A 16,984-nucleotide genomic window follows, 5' to 3' on the forward strand; every position below is an offset into this window, starting at 1 on the left:
TTGAGTCTACGTCCGTATCTTATTTTGAAAATGTCGACAGGAAGTTGTCGTCTCCTCGCTAGCTTGATTGAAGAGGAAACTTTTTTTCCAGGGCGCGCGCTCCTCCTCTCCACGCTTCAGACCTGCGGCCACATCAGCGGGACACTTTTTCAAGAAGCAACCGCCACATGAAATCATCCTCTCTCCGTTAACCGGAGGGTCTTCTGCTCCAGCTTTAGCCGCCGTTTGTCTGTGAGCACTCGGGGGGATTAACCGGGAGGACCGCGGAGGGATGGAGCGGTCCCGTTAAAGTTAAAGGCTCAAGAGAAGCTGAATCTGTCGGCTGCGGCTCCTCCGGTGCTCCCACCGCGCTGAGCGAGCGGCTGTCCCCGCCTCAGAGGCCATGGGCTGCGGCTTGCGGAAACTGGAAGACCCGGAGGACAGCAGCCCCGGGAAAATCTACTCCACCTTGAAGAGACCGCAAGTGGAGAGCAAGACGGAGACTGTGTACGAGTACGTGCTGCTCGACTTCAGCTTGGAAGGTAGGCTGAGATCATCATGCTGCCACCGCGTTTACACCAAACTCAATTCAATATATTTCTGTTTATACAGATAAAACTCCCTGTTAACGGAGCTGTTGTGTTCACCAAGAGAATTCAAACCAAAACCAGAGCCTACCTGGAGGTCAGACGCAAAACAAGTTGATTTACTGATTAGTCAATGGACAGAAATTGAATCGGCAACAGTTTTCATAATCTATTAATCATTAAGTCACTCATTCTGTTCGGTCAGTTATCTCATTTAATCAGGAAAACAAATAAAAAAAGATTTTCCTTGTTTTTTTTGTACTCCTGTTGCGTCCTGTTTTCATCTTGAATTTATAATGAAATAAACAACAACAAAAAAATCCATGTTTTATTTCAGTTTTTCTGTTAGTTTTCGTTTGTGCTGTTTAGCCACCGTGCGCATGCGCAGCTTGAACTGAAAGTGCATAAAAATTTATGGAATTTGGGGGGAAATGTGTTTATTAGATTACCCACTTTGAGATGAAAACAGGAAAAAAAAAAACAGTTGTTTTACTTTTTTGACGCCTACAAGAAAAACAAAATTCTGACCTGTTTCCCAGATTTAATGAAATCTAACTGCTTTTCTGTGTTTATATCTCTTGTAAACGCAATGTATTTGGGTGTTGGACTGTTAAGTCAAGAAAAACAAGTGGATCTGAAATGATTAGTTGATTATTCGATCAACAGAAAGTTAATCTGCAGCTGTTTTTAGCTGTTTTGGTCATATATGATAGTCATTATATGTGTGTGTATATAAGAAGCATTTTGAAGACGTCACATTTGGCTCTGGAAACTTGATGGGAACTTTTCTGACATTTTATTCAACCGGAAACTGTTAGCTGGTTGAATAAGGATGTAAGCCCTTCAGTTGGCCCCCTCCTTAACAAATATTATTTTGCTATTTACCATTTTAAAAAGGCCTTAAGGTGCCCCTTCTTGCTACTTCTTCCCTCCATTTAAAACAGCTGTCTCCCTGTTTATGGCAGTTTTATTTATGCACAGCCAGACAGTTAATATCCATATGACTGTTGTACATCTGCTGTTAATGTTTTTAAATTGCACTCCGTTGCATTTTAAAGCTCTTTCAAATGACTACATGTGTGTAACGTTACAGCAGCCAACTCTGGACCTTTCCTAGCAACAGGGCTGTTGGCTCAGCCTATCTAGAAATAGGTCACACAAGGTTTTTTTCCTGCCTTCGCGAGTCGCCCTTCTTCCCTTGACGCACACATGGACACACACACACACACCTTCCCATGTGGTGGGCATGCGGCAAAATGCAATACCTTCCTAGAGGGGAAAAAAACCCCACCTGCTGTGATATTTGAACATGTGTGGTAATCTCAGATGGCCGAGAGCTGCCATTTTTTCAAGGATAATCCCTTCATCTGGTCCTCAGACTGGCTGTTTTGACTGTGACCTATTTGGAAGGAAATGGTGATTAAGTCCTGAATGAGAGCCGAGCATGTAAACAGCAGGCAGACACGATAATGAATCATGGAGGAAAGTGCTGCTTTCTAAATTAGGGGGGGGGGTCAGGGAAGGAAAGTACGTATCCCGCCTTCTAATGACTTCCAACATCCAGCGTGGATCCAGTCCTGTCTGTGTAGACTCACTGCAAAGTAGTTTGTTGTTTTCATTATAGACGGATCCACAGATTGTTTTTGTGGTCGAGCGTTTCACCTATAAAACGTCAGAAAATGGCAAAAGATTGAATTTGCTGTGATGGAAGACTGAAGCCTGGGATTAGCTGAAGACTTGTTTCCACCATCTTGCAGAAGTTGTTAGTCTTTGACAGTCAGGAAGGAGCATGATGTTAGTTTCCTTTTATTATCCTTTGCGTTTGTGGCAGCTGTCAGACAAATACAACCACATCAGAGAGTGCTCCATAGTAACATCACCAACAATCACGAATTAAGTACAACAAGGTGCATAAAGCTTACTACTTAAGGTGTGTCACATTAGGCAGCTACAACTGGCAAAAGTTCCCTCTTGGATGCTCCTAACGGTAGATAAAACGCGAGGCAGGGCCGTGTAGGCTGCGTCACCACTCTCTGCCTGCCCCTCCTCGTGCAGCTGGTGCCGCTTTTTTGATTTGCCTCTCACTGTGAAAGGATTTCGGATCAGGGCCCGAAAGACATCCCTAATCTGTAGGTCACTGGAAAAGTCCCGTGAACCCTTTTTAAAGGACATCAGTGAGTGTGACACATGGATTTGTCACATTCAGTCAGAAAAGCTTCCTTGTTGAACGACGGGGAGTTTTCTCGGTCGCCCAGCAGCGAACCGTTCGTGGCCCGTGGCGGTAGCGGACGCTGCGGCCGTGTCCTGGAAAGTTTCTCTGAAGTGCTCTGATCCTCTGTGCCTGTCATCAGCAGGGAGTCATGGGTTCTGCTCTCAGACAGACTTATAAATACAGCACTTCAGACCGTGTGTGTGTGTGTGTGTGTGTGTGTGTGTGTGTGTGTGTGTGTGTGTGTGTGTGTGTGTGTGTGTGTGTGTCTTTAAACAAACTGCAGTTTATACCAGTAAACTGGGATCAAATGTTGCTTCTCCACTCACATTAGATTTGTGGGAACATGTCCGCAGAGAGAGAGATTGGCTGTTGTGCAACTCAGTCGTGATATAAACTTTAAAATCTTGTCTTGAGTTGTTGTTGTCGCAGATCATCTGCATCCGGCTGTGTTCAGGAGATTTGTCCTCTACGAATTGAAGACTTTTTCACACGCAGATGATCACGACAGCGGCCTAAATGTGGCCACATGCGATTGGATCACACAAGATGCTTTTCATGAAGGGAAGAGAAGTTGAATCCAACGTTTTATTTTTTTACGATGTGCGCGAGCGTTGAAAATACAGGTTTAGTGTTCAGGCTTTCTGTTTTCTGTCGTCGCTGACTTGAGATGTGCAAAGATGCATCTCTCTCAAAGTGTGAGGGATCCATAATTGGCACAGCTAAAGATAAACCGCAGTGATTCCAGTCTCTAGTAGCCATGCCTCCTTTCTTTCCTTTTACAAGACTACTTCTTCAGTAAGACCTATATTTATCACTTCGTTTCATGATTTAGTTAAAAATAATAGGTGTAATCTCTGTCTTGGTTTAGTCAGTCAAGTTTCTTCTTTCAAACGAAAGACGAAAAGACCCACACAAAGCCAAAATGTGCCACTAAGTGTGTGTTTTCCTGGCTGTAAACCAGATTTAAATCGGACTGCATTCTCACTTCAGATGAGTCTCCGCAGGGTTCCCCTCCCACTCTGAAACCACCTCCATGACAGAGAGGATATTAGATGTGCTCCCAAATTCACTCCCAGACGGAGAGACCAGCCAGGTAACAAATAAAAAATACTCCCTCCCTCAAGTGGTGTGTGTGTGTGTGTGTGTGTGTGTAAAGTTTCCACAGCACCTCGCTGATGCAGCAATGCAGCTAAAAGCTCTGATTTGTGTATCAAGATCATTTATTGCTACTCCATCTTAAACCGAAACGGCAGCGTACGGGTTCAGCCTGACTTTAGTCGCCTCGGGCTGGTTTTAAAGTCAGGATGAGAATCAGGATTTGGTTTGTTTGACGTGCAGTTTGAGGTCACGACATCTGATTAATCACCTGAGCGATCAACAGACCATCGGCTTGATTTCTGGTCGGAAAAGTCTGGTCTCACAGTTTGAGTGTGAGAAGATCTGTTACAAACTGTAGTGAGCTTGTTTTGATGTTGCTGGAGTCGTATTTTACATGCTGTGGCTGAAACGGTAGTTTTGAGACTGGAGGTCAGATGCAAAACAAGCACAGAACACCATATTATCTGCATCCTCAGCCGTCAGCGGTTGTAACGCTGCCTTCCTCTACTTTTGCCAACACTGAGGACGCAGCCGTCTTGTTTGAATAAACTCTCGTGGACAAAACTGACCTGGGGTTTGTGTTTACCTTCAGTGTGAACACCGCGTCATGGCCGGTCGATTGATGCGTACAGTTTTAGTATAGAAAGACAGAACGTTAGTAAAGTCGCACGGTGTGTCTGCACAGCTGTGACTGTCTGATGTGCGTTTGTTAGAGGAGGAGGTGTGAAGAGTCGGTAGTCTAGAATGTTTTGGAGCATTAATAACTCATCAGTCAGCACATTCCCGCTCCTGACGAGCAGCTGGCCGACAGATGCCTGACGGGGAGGAGGTCTATATGTCTCCTTGTTGCATATCTTGGTGAGCGGCCTCCCTCTGACGGTTTTCGTTCAGGCAGGTTCAAGCACCTGCAGCTCTTTCTGTTCTGCGAACTCAGTCACAACTGCTGTCTCCGGTGTTTGGCCTCTAGCAGCGTCGTGTACAAGCAGGTTCTCGTTCCGTTTGTGTCACGCAGTTCCACTGACCCAACAGTCGGAGGCGATGGTGTGCCGAGAAACGTGATGCTAGCTTTGCGACTTTCTCCCTAAATTTGGCATCACCGTACGTTGCTGCGTCTGTGGCCTGCAGGTGTGTGATGTTAATGTCCCTGCGGAGACGCTGATCTCTCTCTCCCTTTGCAGTAACCAGGAAACACCATCATAGAGATCATGTCCGCTCCACCTGTCTGTGGCGTCGCTTCTCCTTGAAACGATGCAGCGTTTCTGGGACACACACACACACAGAGCTACTGTCACACACTCCAGTCTCAGTTTTAATCTGCCCCTCACACATTTCCATGTAGAAACACACACACACACACACACACACACACACCAGCCCCCCCGTGTCTCTCCCAGTGCTGTGCCCAGTAGCAGCAGCGCTCCCAGTCAGCTTGGCCTCGTTTTTCCTCCGACTGAGAGGAGACTGGACGCCGGGCCTGGAGCCAGAGGCAGCACATCAAAGCACCTAATGGTTAATACTTCCCTGAGCTCATTACTGATATCTGGGCACAGCGAGACATCATGTGGACTCTAAAGGGCTCTTTATAGGTATTGATCTTTTCATCGCACACTGCTCATTGTGTTCCTCACTTTAAAAGCTCAGCCTCTGAAGAAGCCTCTCTTTGCTCCGAGTGCGTCCACAATTTGGAAAGCGATCCTCTCTGTTTTGGGCTTTGGCCCACACGTCAGGCTTTGAGTCTTAAAACACCAGGGGTGTGTTTTAATGTGGACAAAGAAAACTTTTACTTTTACTGTTGTAAAACAATGATGGTCGGGGACTGCCCGGCCAAAGCTTTTTTTTTTTAACCCGTTTTAGCACGGTCAGTTGTTTGACAAATACAAACTGTAAAATCAGCGAATGAGAACAACTTGGTCATGAGTTTGTCTGTATTAAAACACAGTGCAGGCGATGATGGAGAGCAGGTGGGGACAGGACGGAGGTTCAACCTGCTGTGTCTTTACCAGTTTTGTTGTTCGCCGACCGGAAAAGGAGGAAGCAGAAGAGGTTCAGCTGCTTGTCTTTGGTTTTTACTGCGGATGGAGAGTAAAGACTAAACATCTCGACAGCTATTGGATGGATTGCCATTAAATGTTGGACAGACATTCATGTTCCCCCCGATGATGAATCCCACTGACCTCATGGTGATCCCCTGACCACCATGAGGTCAAATCTCATGACTGTCCCATCAGCCTCCCTTTAATTAGAGCTATTTAGTGCTAACATGCTTAAGTAAGATGGTGAATATAGTTGACATTATACCATGTTAGCGTTGTCATTGAGAGCACGTTAGCATACTGAGCTGCTAGCGTGGCTGTAGACTCTTAGACCATAAAAACGTGTTTTTATACACCTTTTTAAAGAATTAGCCGGCTGAGTGTGTTTACATGTTTGGTACGGTGTATATGTTGGATTTATATCCACTCTTTCCTACTTGTTGCTGCAACTGCTGCCCAACAATTCCCCATCCGGATAAATAAAGTTCTTTCTCATCTGGCAATAGTGACATTTCTCTGAAGAAAAATGGCACGCATCCTGTAATGACAACAAAATCCTGCGTTTCCTCTTGTGATAAGTGACTTACTGTACGAAGCCGGCCTGAGGCGAGAAGCCTGTGCTTCCACACACGTGGAGCAGAGCCACGCAGAGACTTGAAGCGGACTACGAAGGGAGTCGAGGAGGAGGAGAGGATGATGTGAAGGGTGCGCCGTGATGGCAGGTCAGGACTAGTTGGATAAATGGAAGGATACAAAGGGATTTGCGAGTGGAGAGATGGCTTAACCTGAGGTGACGCGTGTTCATCGCTGGTTGGATGAACTGATGGATGAAGAAAATGTGGGATGAACTGCGACCTTCTTCCAACCCGTTGAGTCCTGATTGTAAAAGGGTATCTCTCTGCCTGCCAGCACTTCTCATTATTTCGAGGGATGAGTGCAGTTTCCTGTAATCTCTGTTTAATCTGGGCATTGACTGGCCCCCGTGCTGGATTATTTCAGATTAAAGTCAGTATTGTGATTATTATTAACTTCAGAGGAAGTTTGAAGGGCAGTGTGAGAGGCAGCACAAACCTGGCAACTCCGTTATCTTGGAGTCCAGTCTGCGACTTCGGAGGAGTCTTAACGTGCCTGATGATGAGCTAATGATCTGAGGTGGCCACATTTGCGGCTTAAATGCCTCCTCTGATTATCTCTAATTGTCTCTGCGTTGGTTGGTCGATCCAGACCGAAGCGTCCTAACTTGAATTAATTGTAATAACTTGCTGCTGATCCCGTAAAGCCCTGAAATCAGTATTTTTTTTTTATTCCAACCATGTATGAAATGACAACGTGAAAGGTGGCTCCTCTCTCTTTACGGAGCTTTATGGTCTGCTCATCGTTCATCTATCAGATTCAAACTTTGATTTAAATACCCGTCAAACTAATGATCTCGGCAGAATGGGAAGAGCAGGAGAACTTGTGTCCCCCGCTGTTTGTAGCCACATTATTGACTGAATGAGTTCTTTTTGCGATGTTAAGGATTTGGATGGGATTTAGATGTACTGTAACTGATGGAGGCTTTACGGCTTGACACCGAAATTCCAAATATTTCAGACCGGGAATCACACTTCGGATGCTGACGTGAGTGTTTTGGGGGGGTTTTTTTCCCCACTCGGTTGCTAATTGTGGTCTAAACGATATGACGTGACCATGGCTTTATACCTGCTGCACATCAGCATGTTAGCATTGCCATATTGTGCTTGTTAGCGGTTAGCTCCCAGCAGTGCTGTGTCTCAGCCTCTCAGAGCTGCTAGTGTTTCTCTTTGTTGCCAGGCAGCTTTCTCCTTTTCACACCTTCTCCAGCTCGTGAAATTCATCTCGTAACCCCTGTTTGGCTCCTTCCTCCCTCCTTTCGCCTCCCGCTTTCTCAGCTCTGTCACCCCCTCTGTGCCCTCAGTTGTTGCTCAACTCCTCTTGAGCCCCCAGCCCCCCCCCCCCCCCCGCTTCATCCTGCCAGTTCCCACCTCTTGATACTTCTGTTCCCCCCTTTTTTTTACCCTCTTTGCTAGTCCTCTCTTCTTCCTCTCCTCCTCCTCCTCCTCCTCCTCATTTTTTTCTCCCACACAGCTCTGAACAGAGGCCTCAGTGTGCGGGTTGACAGGGCGAGTGGCAGCAGGATGGGAGGGGGTGTGAGGACTGAAAGCAGGGGAGGAGAAGAGCAAAAGGCTGCAACAAAAGCCTCGGTTAGAGGTGTGCATGCATGACATCATGGTCCTCCTGGGAGCCTTTAACTGTGACACGGCTGCCTGTTTTTTTTGGTTTGACCCTCCAGACACTTCCAGAGATCCACGTTTGACTTCTGTTTTGTCCTCTAGAGGACAGGAAGTTGTCCTAAAAGTCGCATGTCCACAGTGAAGCATCAGCTTTGTCCACCAGCTCTCAACATGTGAGCCCATGTTAAATTTAAATTCAAGTGTTTGCAAAGGGGTTTAAACCCACAGGAATGCCAGTAAACTGTGGCTGTGTTTGTCCAGCTCCTGCTTTACTGGTTTCATTGAGGTTTCTGGTGGTCTTTAGTCTCGTAATGGAGCCAGCCAGACTGCCCATTCAGAGGCTGCAGTGATCTCAGCTGTGGACTGGTCTCCCCGATCTCTGGGGTGTTTGTTCGTGAGAATGTGGGGGGTTGTAGTGAGGAATGCTCTCTCTCTCTCTCTCTCTTTCACACACACACACACACACACACACACACACACACACACTCACTTTCTCCCTTTTCCTGTCTCGCACCCAATTTGTCTTTCTCGTAATCTTGCTGCATCCAAAATGCACAATTTAGTGTTTAAAACTTGAAATGCATTAAACAGACTGTGTGTGTGTGTGTGTGTGTGTGTGTGTGTGTGTGTGTGTGTGTGTGGGGGGCACATAGCCAAGCCCTTCTGCGAACAGCCACTCTTTGTGGACACAGGAAGTGTGGTGATGGTCACAGGGATTTCCAGCCAGAGTTTTCAAGAAAAACAACACTCAGCCAGCACACAAACAGCTCCTCAACACCGACTGTACTCCTTTATACCTCTAACTGGCGAGGAAATGGATAACATTTGACTGAAATGAGAGACGGGTGGAGTGGATGACAAAGATCGTGCAACATGTGATGGTTTTGAGAGAGTGCATAGTATGCATCAAGATACAAAACACACACACACAGTGATAGACGTCGTGCTGGTTTTAGATCACAGATTGCAGCGTTGCACAAGGATGAATTGTGCAAAATTGAAAGTGACGTCCGAACACGGACTCGAAGCCACAGCGTTTATTCAAGACAACGTTTTGATCCAAACATACATACATATGTACTAATGGGTGATGATGACAGTTGTGGTAAACCAGGTGATAAACATCTCAAAGCAATTCAACACAGGTACACAGCAAAGAGTAGAAGCACAAAGACAATACACCAACATTTCAACAAGACATAAAAGAATGCAGTTCTAAGCTAGAAGAAGGGGAACCTTTAAAATGTATGTGTATGATAAATAATGCTTTTGAACTCATCGTGTTGTAGCGCCACCTGTTGGTGAGATGACGGAACTTGTTTGCGTGAATTTCTTTTAAATGTTATTGCAGTTTTTGTCAAACAGGCCAAACTTAAAAGACTTCGGTAGGAAAGGGATATAAAAAAAATGAAAACCTTGATAAAACAATCTCAACTCAAGGACTTCACCAGCTCTCTCCAGAGCTTTCTACCACATCACACTGTAATTTTTACTATTTATACTTTCACATCAGACATCACAGCTGGAGGGCAGCACTGAAAATATGCATATAGTGTGTGTGCACATATATATATATATATATCCTTTACGTAAGAGTGCGGTGATGTGGTGTTTCCCCTGGTTGGTGGTTGTTGTTTTTATGGCCGTCTCAGCACAGACTTTACATCATGTTTGAAGGCATCTGACACAGCTGGATATTAAAGCTCTCAGGCCAAGCAGCTATATAGATATATATATATATATATGCAGTTTTAGTTTCCAGATCAGCTATACCTTCATATTCATATTTAAAGAGGCTTGATGTAATGGAGCTGGTGGTGATGATGTAGGATGACGTTGTATTGACCGTATACGTATGAAGTATGTGGGTGGTTCTAAATAAATGGTTCCATATGTGACAACTTACTAAGAATAGCTCCGTCTCTGATGCCGGGATGATTGTTTTTCTACTAAAATACAATATATAACTGAAAGTAAAATAAATGGTACGCTCCCCGTCATCATCCGTGTGTGTGTGTGTGTGTGTGTGTGTGTGTGTGTGTGTGATGTTAAAGTCATAATACAGGAAGAAAAAGGAAATGTTCCCAGACAGTGTCCATGTTCAAACCCTGACGGAGTATCTTTGGGTTTTGGACTGTTGGATGGAGGTTGGGAGGCTAAAACAGGACAGAGCATTAAGAGTCTGCTGCAGAAAGGCCGATGAACTCAGAAAGGCTAACTGAAGCTTTTCCATGAATGCATCACGCCACCACACTTTACAACTAATCTGCACTTTACACTGCACTCCCAAGCCGACCGTTGAAATATAAAAAATGAAAACCACCAAAAAGTCTTCCGTTGCAGGCTGCCAAAATAACTTCACAAAACTTCACATATGGTACTGGTATTTGTTTAGTTATGATCGCATGATACAGGTGTTATCATTGACATATGATAAAAACAGTCATAGGGGCTGTAACTAAGGATTGTTTTCATTCTCAATCAATTGACTATTTTCTCAATCAATGGATTAGATTGTCTGTAAAATGTCTGTAAAAAGTTTCCATCTTAATTTCCAGTCCCGGGTTATATCTTCAGTTAACCATCATATCTGAGAAACACCAGCACCAACATTTTCAAGGAAGGGGGGGGGGCATGGCCTGAAGTGCATGTGTCAGTAACCTTTTTATAAACCAGCTAGAATGCATTTTACTGACTTGTTTCCCACCAACCATCCCTCCATCATGCAGGTAGCCGTCCGACGGTTCAGTATGTGGCTTCACTTTCCGAGCTGCCTCAGGCCCTGCAGCCCTACTACACACAAGGCTACGTCCTGTCTGCCCTGCACCCCATCATCCTGTCTGTGGGCCGAACCCGCTCGCTGCCCTTCAGCCTGCTCTACCGCGCCATCCTGGCCCGTCCCAGACCCAGGTAAACGGATCCTGACCTTCTTTTAAACCTTAAACCTAAAATGGAGCTCTAATATTATTACTCTATCTGCATTTTAAACAGTTTTATGATTAAGAAGAGATAAATTGGAAAGCTTCAAAGGAAAGATTGAAGGTGAGTCAGGGTTGGAGTGGAGCTAGGGGCAAATATAATTATATCATCTGCATAAAAATGGACATTGAAGTACTGATTAGGAATAATAATGGTGTTTATTTATAATAGGAATAGTAATGGGCCAAGAATAGACCCCTGTGGCACTCCCGTTACTGGTGGTAAGTGGGCTTGACTCAGCACCAGAGTTCTCTGTGGGATCATCTAGACCTAAAGACCGTAGTTTGTTCATTAGGATGTTGTGATTGACAGTATCGGATGCTTTTGAGGGGTCGATAAAGATTACTGTATACAAGCTGTGTGTGACCCCCCCCCCCCCCTCTCCACACATGCCCTCCCACTGTGCCCACATGTTCACCTCCATACTGTCTAGTAAATAGATGAATGATAGATGAAGTCATCTGCATATTTAATGGTAGGAGGTCAGACTGGCGTGCCTGGAGGAAGAGGGGTGGGGGTTTTATGTTCTATGTTTTGGTTTGACTTGCTCCTTGTGTCTACTATGATGTCTATTGGCTAGAAATCCACCCAACAACAAGGGTCCCACAGCAGCCAATGGAGAGGAAGTATCTCTGATCTCTGAGGTTTGATAGGTTGGGACTCAGTAACTATATGATGATTTTTATTTCATAAGATGACTGTAGCAGTAGAGGTGAACTGGTGACGTGCATGATGGGATTTGTATTCAAAATTGAGCAAAAAGGAAAAACTGTGTGTGCCCATGTTCTGTTATTTTATTTCATGTTGAAAAGGCAGAATGATGCAGACGGATGATGAACTGTCATCACTTCAACTGCCTAAATGGTTGTTTAACCTTTATGTAATAAGCTGGTATCCATCTCCTGCTGAGCCTATAAATGATGTATGTGTTGTGGTACTTTTCTCGATTTCGTTTTCATCATCCCCAACACACAAAAATGGAGGGTTTGTTCAGGATGTCGCGCAAGTGACGATTCACTCTGACCAATCGGTGGTCTGCAGTCCACCTTTTAGTATTTAGTGGCTCAGCTCGCTTGGAACCTCGCCCAAAAGAAGCACAGGTGCCATTCACAACAAACCAAAAAAGAACGGTTCCAAGCGATGCAGTGGAAATCTCCCCCACTGACCTGAGCCGAGAAGCTTTAACGTCAAACGCTGTTGAACTTTGTCTCGCTGGCTGTCTGATCGATGTTTCCGTCTGTGTGTGTGTGTGTGTGTGTGTGTGTGTTCAGTAAGCAGACGGCGTCCATGTGTCACAGTGTGCCAATGCTGAAGGTGGAGGAGTGGCCGTTACCTGGAGACTCGCTGACGGGCGACACGGTCAGAGCGCTCATCGACAGGGTCAGTGATGTTTACTGCAGCTCAGCAGCCCCACAAATACATGAAGTAACTCTAAATGTTACTCCAGGGACGGCACCCCACCAAGGGGTCCCAAGGTGCATCTGAGGTGTCACCGGATGATTAAAGCAATGAAGACACTGGATGCTTTGATCTTCCAGGCCTCTATAATCTTTAAAAAAACTGAAATGAAGTCTCATTCTCAGTGAGAATGCCAATAAATTCTCTTCACTTGTGAATTTTTCAACTTGTGTGCTGCTTCAGAAAGTAATCGAGTATTGATTCATGGTAACGGTGAGCTGGATGTTTACAGCGCGGCTGACTCAGGGTTTGTCTTCCTGGCAGGTGAACAGCAGTGCCCGGGGGGGCGTTCGATTCGTCGGCTCTGTCCTCCAGCAGGTGAGCGGGATCACCAACGGCAGGGTGCACAGTCCGAAGAGGGGCTGTCGCTCCCCTCCACGCACCCCTCCTGGTACGCCGCCTGGAGACAGAGAGCTGGAGGAAAACACCTACAGTCCTGGTGAGGGACTCGCGGCTCCTCATCACACTCGTTTTCCTTTCATTAAAACTTTAACTAGTATTAACAAGTATTAAATGTAAGTTCATGGTTCCAGTCTTCCTCCTCATCCTCTCTGCCTTTCATCCTCCCTCCGTCCAGACTTGAGGTTGCTGGTCTTCTTCCACTCCTGGGCTCCGGGCTGTGCTCCCCTGGACTCACTGGCCTGTCAGTACCACCAGGGGGCCCTCTCCATGCGCGTCTCCAGGAAGGGTCAGGTGGTCAGCTCCCTGGAGGCTGACTGGCTGGAGCTGACTGCCGCCTACTACCGCAAAGGCTGGTCGTTGGTGGACTCGTTCGTCTACTGGGACACGCCGAAAGGTTGGTTTCATGTTGGATTTCAAATGCCTAAATAAAAGCCACCAGTGTCAATAAAGTACACATCATGTTGTCTTTTATTTCCTTTTAAAGGACAAATAGCTCATTTGTCAATTTCTACCAGCCTGTAAATAAAGGGAGTGAAGAAGAAGGTTTAAAGGGTTAAGGGCAGCTGGTGTCAGTATTTCTCCTTCCTCCTCTACCCTTTGCATTATTATCTTTTCACATAAAACACTGATTCACACACAGAATCAGTCACTTCCTGTTTTGACTCCTCTCTCCCACTGCGTCTATATTTGGAGCCGTCTTCCTGACCTTGGCGACCTCACTTCCTGTTCCTCTGCGGAGTAGCAGGCGTCCACATCATCTGTAGGCCTCTCAGGCCTCTAATAGATGGAAATATTACACATTCATACACAGAGCTCCTCTACTCACATGAACAAATGGGAACTTGCCCTATTTCTAATAACTGGGTCAGTATCAACCCAATGACATTCTCTCATTGGCTGCTTTCCTTCGCTGCGGGTCGTTCAGTTGCTAACTGACGGTGTCGTGAATGTGGAAATGTTCTGCCTTCTTTCCTGTGAATCGTAACGTGATTAAAAAAACGCGACAACGTAAACGCGTTTTACACATTTTAAAGTGACTTTTTGTGTGTTTCAGGCGAGCCAGTTCCCAGATCGCTGGAGGGCTTGTTTGTGTATGAGGAGAGAAGCACCTCTCCTCCCGCCAACGACACCATCGTCGTGGAGCAGTGGACGGTCATCGAGGTCAGAGTGTGTGTGTGTGTGTTTGAGAATGCCTTATAATGATGGTGCGTGACCTCATTCTGACGAAAGCGACGTGATGTGAAATTGGAGTGCAAGAATCGGGCAGGCAGTGTGATTTGTGAAGGGTGAGCGGGCAGGAAGTCTTATTGTGAAAAGTCAATTCACCCAAATTACTAAAAAAACGTCTCACTCACAGTAGCTGTGCAGACACAGTATTTTGGTTTTATGTGCTGAAATGTTTGTTAATTAACAAAGGGACAGTAGAGACGGAGGCGTAAGCATTTCCATGGCTGGAAGATTTGACAACGGCAGGTTTTAAACTTTAATTAAAGGTTAATTTCACGTGTGTTTAGAGAGCTTCGTCGCACCACAACCAACATTCTTTCACCCATAATGTCGTGGGGTGGCGACATCTCAGCGGCTAAAACTGGTGGGGACGTGTTGTTTAAGGTACCAGGGGGACATGAAATGCGATCCAGGGCGTCCAGTTTGAGTCACACGTTAATGCCTTTTATGTGTGTTTTGGGGGATCTGGCCCTTTTTTTAAAGGCTCCCCAAAAAACTTGAACCCCGCCAGGATAGTTCAACAGCTGCACTTGGTTTACTTCATCTGGATTTAGAACTGATTGTAATCCAGACATTTTGGCATTTTCTCTGACTTATATCTCTTATGTCTGTATATATTGTGTTTCCACTCAGGGCTCCAATGTGAAAACAGACTACGGGCCCCTCCTTCACACTCTGGCTGAGTTTGGTTGGCTGCTCACATGCGTGCTGCCCACTCCCATCATCCGGCACGACAGGTAGATATATAACACACACTGGATCCATAATAATGTTTGTCTGTTGTAAAAGCTAACCATCCGCCTGTGTGTGTGTGTGTTGTGTGTGTGTGTGTGTGTGTGTGTGTGTGTGTGTGTGTGTGTGTGTGTGTGTGTGTGTCAGTGATGGGAATCTGGCCACAAAGCAGGTTGTGTTTCTCCAGAGGCCGGTCAGAGGTCAGGCAGCAGGACAACCGAGGAACCAGGTGAGAGGCTGGCAGAGCAATTATTATTATCTCACGCCTGAAATGAAACCAAAATGTTTTACCACCTTCAAATTGAGTTATTAAAGAGTTGTACAGAGGCAGCTGAACATTACGCTATAATCAATATTTTTATAACAACAATGCATCAAAATGACGATGTGAAAGGTGTCTCTCGTAGTGATGAACCTACAGATCTACTTAAAAATCGCACAACATAAATACTTACAAGCTTGATTTTCATATATGTTTGCTATTTGCCGTCTGCCAACATATACACTCACCTGTCATAAGCCGACACGTCGGCGGAGCTCAAGCATACAGTAGGTCATGACATGAGACTCGACGGTGTGAGGATAAAGGCCTGTCTGTACCTTCTTATCGTATTCACACTCAAAAGTCTTTCATGTGGAATATTTTGGGTCAGCCTGCTTCCTGGGAGCAGCAACAGCCGTCTCTAAAAGAATCTCACTTCACTAGTTTTGTGGTATTTGCTAAAAAAACAAGGCAATTTTGTATTTTATATGTAAGTCAGTGCCACTGATCTATGGAGGAGGACTGAGTGACAGACGGATGCTTTTTACTGACTCCTTCACTCTGTAGCTGCAGGGAAAGACTTTATTTGTGCCAATACTGCCCCCTGGTGGCCAAAGGTGCACTTGCAGTGGCGTTGCCCAGACTGAAGGTGTAGCTCAGTGAAGGTTTTCTTTTAGTTTGTCCTCTTTAAGATGGGTTATTGAGACATCATTACCAACAAGTATAGTGTTCATGGTTTGTCTCTCAAGGTCGCTGTCATGATCTAACGCCTGTCTCTGCGTCCCTCCTCGTCTCCAGGCTCTGTCTGTGCACAGCGACGTGTCCAGCCGCTCGGTCAGTCGCGCCGTCAGCAGCCCCGTCCCCTCAGAGGAGCTGTCCCCAACTGCCGGAGGCATCGGGGGCTTCCCGGTGTTCGGAGGGGGGTACCCCAGCGCCCTGTCCCACCTGGAGGAAGGTGGCTTTGAGCAGGAGGAGGGGAAGGCTGAAGTCACCTGCATGTAAGCAGGAAAACAGACGGATGCAGCTTCCCCCTCAAGTTGAGGATTTAAACGTTAAGGAGGATTGCAGAAGAAAAGAAACAACTCTGGAAAGACTTTTCACAGGCCATCATGTTCGTGACCCCTTCCTTTTTAACAGAGACTTTAATGTAGAAGCACTTTTTAAAAATGTTTTTAATGAAGCCATAATGAGAATGAGGTTTTATCTAGAAGTGGATCTACGTCCAAACCTTCATGCAGATTTGTTGGGGAGAGAAACTAGTCCATGGGAGCCTCTTCACACATATTTAAATCCCTTTTTAGAGGATTTTCTGTTTGTTTTTGTCTGATCAGTTCAGGTGCTCACAGAGAATTTGTTACAACACTATAAAGCACAAACACTTTCTGCACAATTTGGAAACAAACACTGGTGGTGAAATGAAAAGGGCTTTACTTTCTTTTTGACCCAGCTCACACGTCTTACCATTTCGATTTGCGTTCCTTCACGCTTTTTTTCCCCCTACACCCTTTGTCTTCTCCCTCCCAGATGTTTCAACACCTTCACCTTCATCAGGGTTAAGTCCGTCCGTCCGTCCGTCCCCCTTGTCAAGTTCAGTCATTCTGGAAACGGTTATGGCGTATCGTGCATACGTTTGAAAGTATTTAATATTTGATGGTATCGGTGTACATGTTATTTTCTTCAGGCAGAACTACAAATTGCTGCTTTACAGCTTCTATGGTACTGATTCTGCAACACACCTGCTACCTTCTCTGTAACGGATGAAG

At 45.6% G+C, this 16,984-nt stretch overlaps 1 protein-coding gene across 1 annotated transcript; it reads left to right on the forward strand.

The window, feature by feature from the left end:
* Positions 1-377: 377 nt before the first annotated feature.
* On the forward strand, positions 378-16,463 carry rftn2 (raftlin family member 2). The gene is made up of 9 exons (XM_070915241.1): positions 378-521; positions 10,891-11,071; positions 12,412-12,520; positions 12,863-13,037; positions 13,176-13,394; positions 14,055-14,161; positions 14,861-14,964; positions 15,107-15,188; positions 16,020-16,463. Exons 1-9 carry the CDS (start codon positions 383-385, stop codon positions 16,221-16,223), a joined length of 1,320 nt encoding a protein of 439 aa, XP_070771342.1. The 5' UTR covers positions 378-382; the 3' UTR covers positions 16,224-16,463.
* The last annotated feature ends 521 nt before the right edge of the window (positions 16,464-16,984 follow it).

Source organism: Enoplosus armatus, chromosome 11 (assembly GCF_043641665.1).
Source record: "Enoplosus armatus isolate fEnoArm2 chromosome 11, fEnoArm2.hap1, whole genome shotgun sequence".
Lineage (NCBI taxonomy): Eukaryota > Metazoa > Chordata > Actinopteri > Centrarchiformes > Enoplosidae > Enoplosus > Enoplosus armatus.

Excerpts from the sequence above, each read along its gene's own strand:
- rftn2 (XM_070915241.1), top strand. The coding sequence starts at position 383 with ATGGGCTGCGGCTTGCGGAAACTGGAAGACCCGGAGGACAGCAGCCCC. Across the intron at positions 14,162-14,860 it reads AGCAGTGGACGGTCATCGAG|GGCTCCAATGTGAAAACAGA; the intron begins GTCAGAGTGTGT and ends GTTTCCACTCAG. Across the intron at positions 14,965-15,106 it reads CCCATCATCCGGCACGACAG|TGATGGGAATCTGGCCACAA; the intron begins GTAGATATATAA and ends TGTGTGTGTCAG.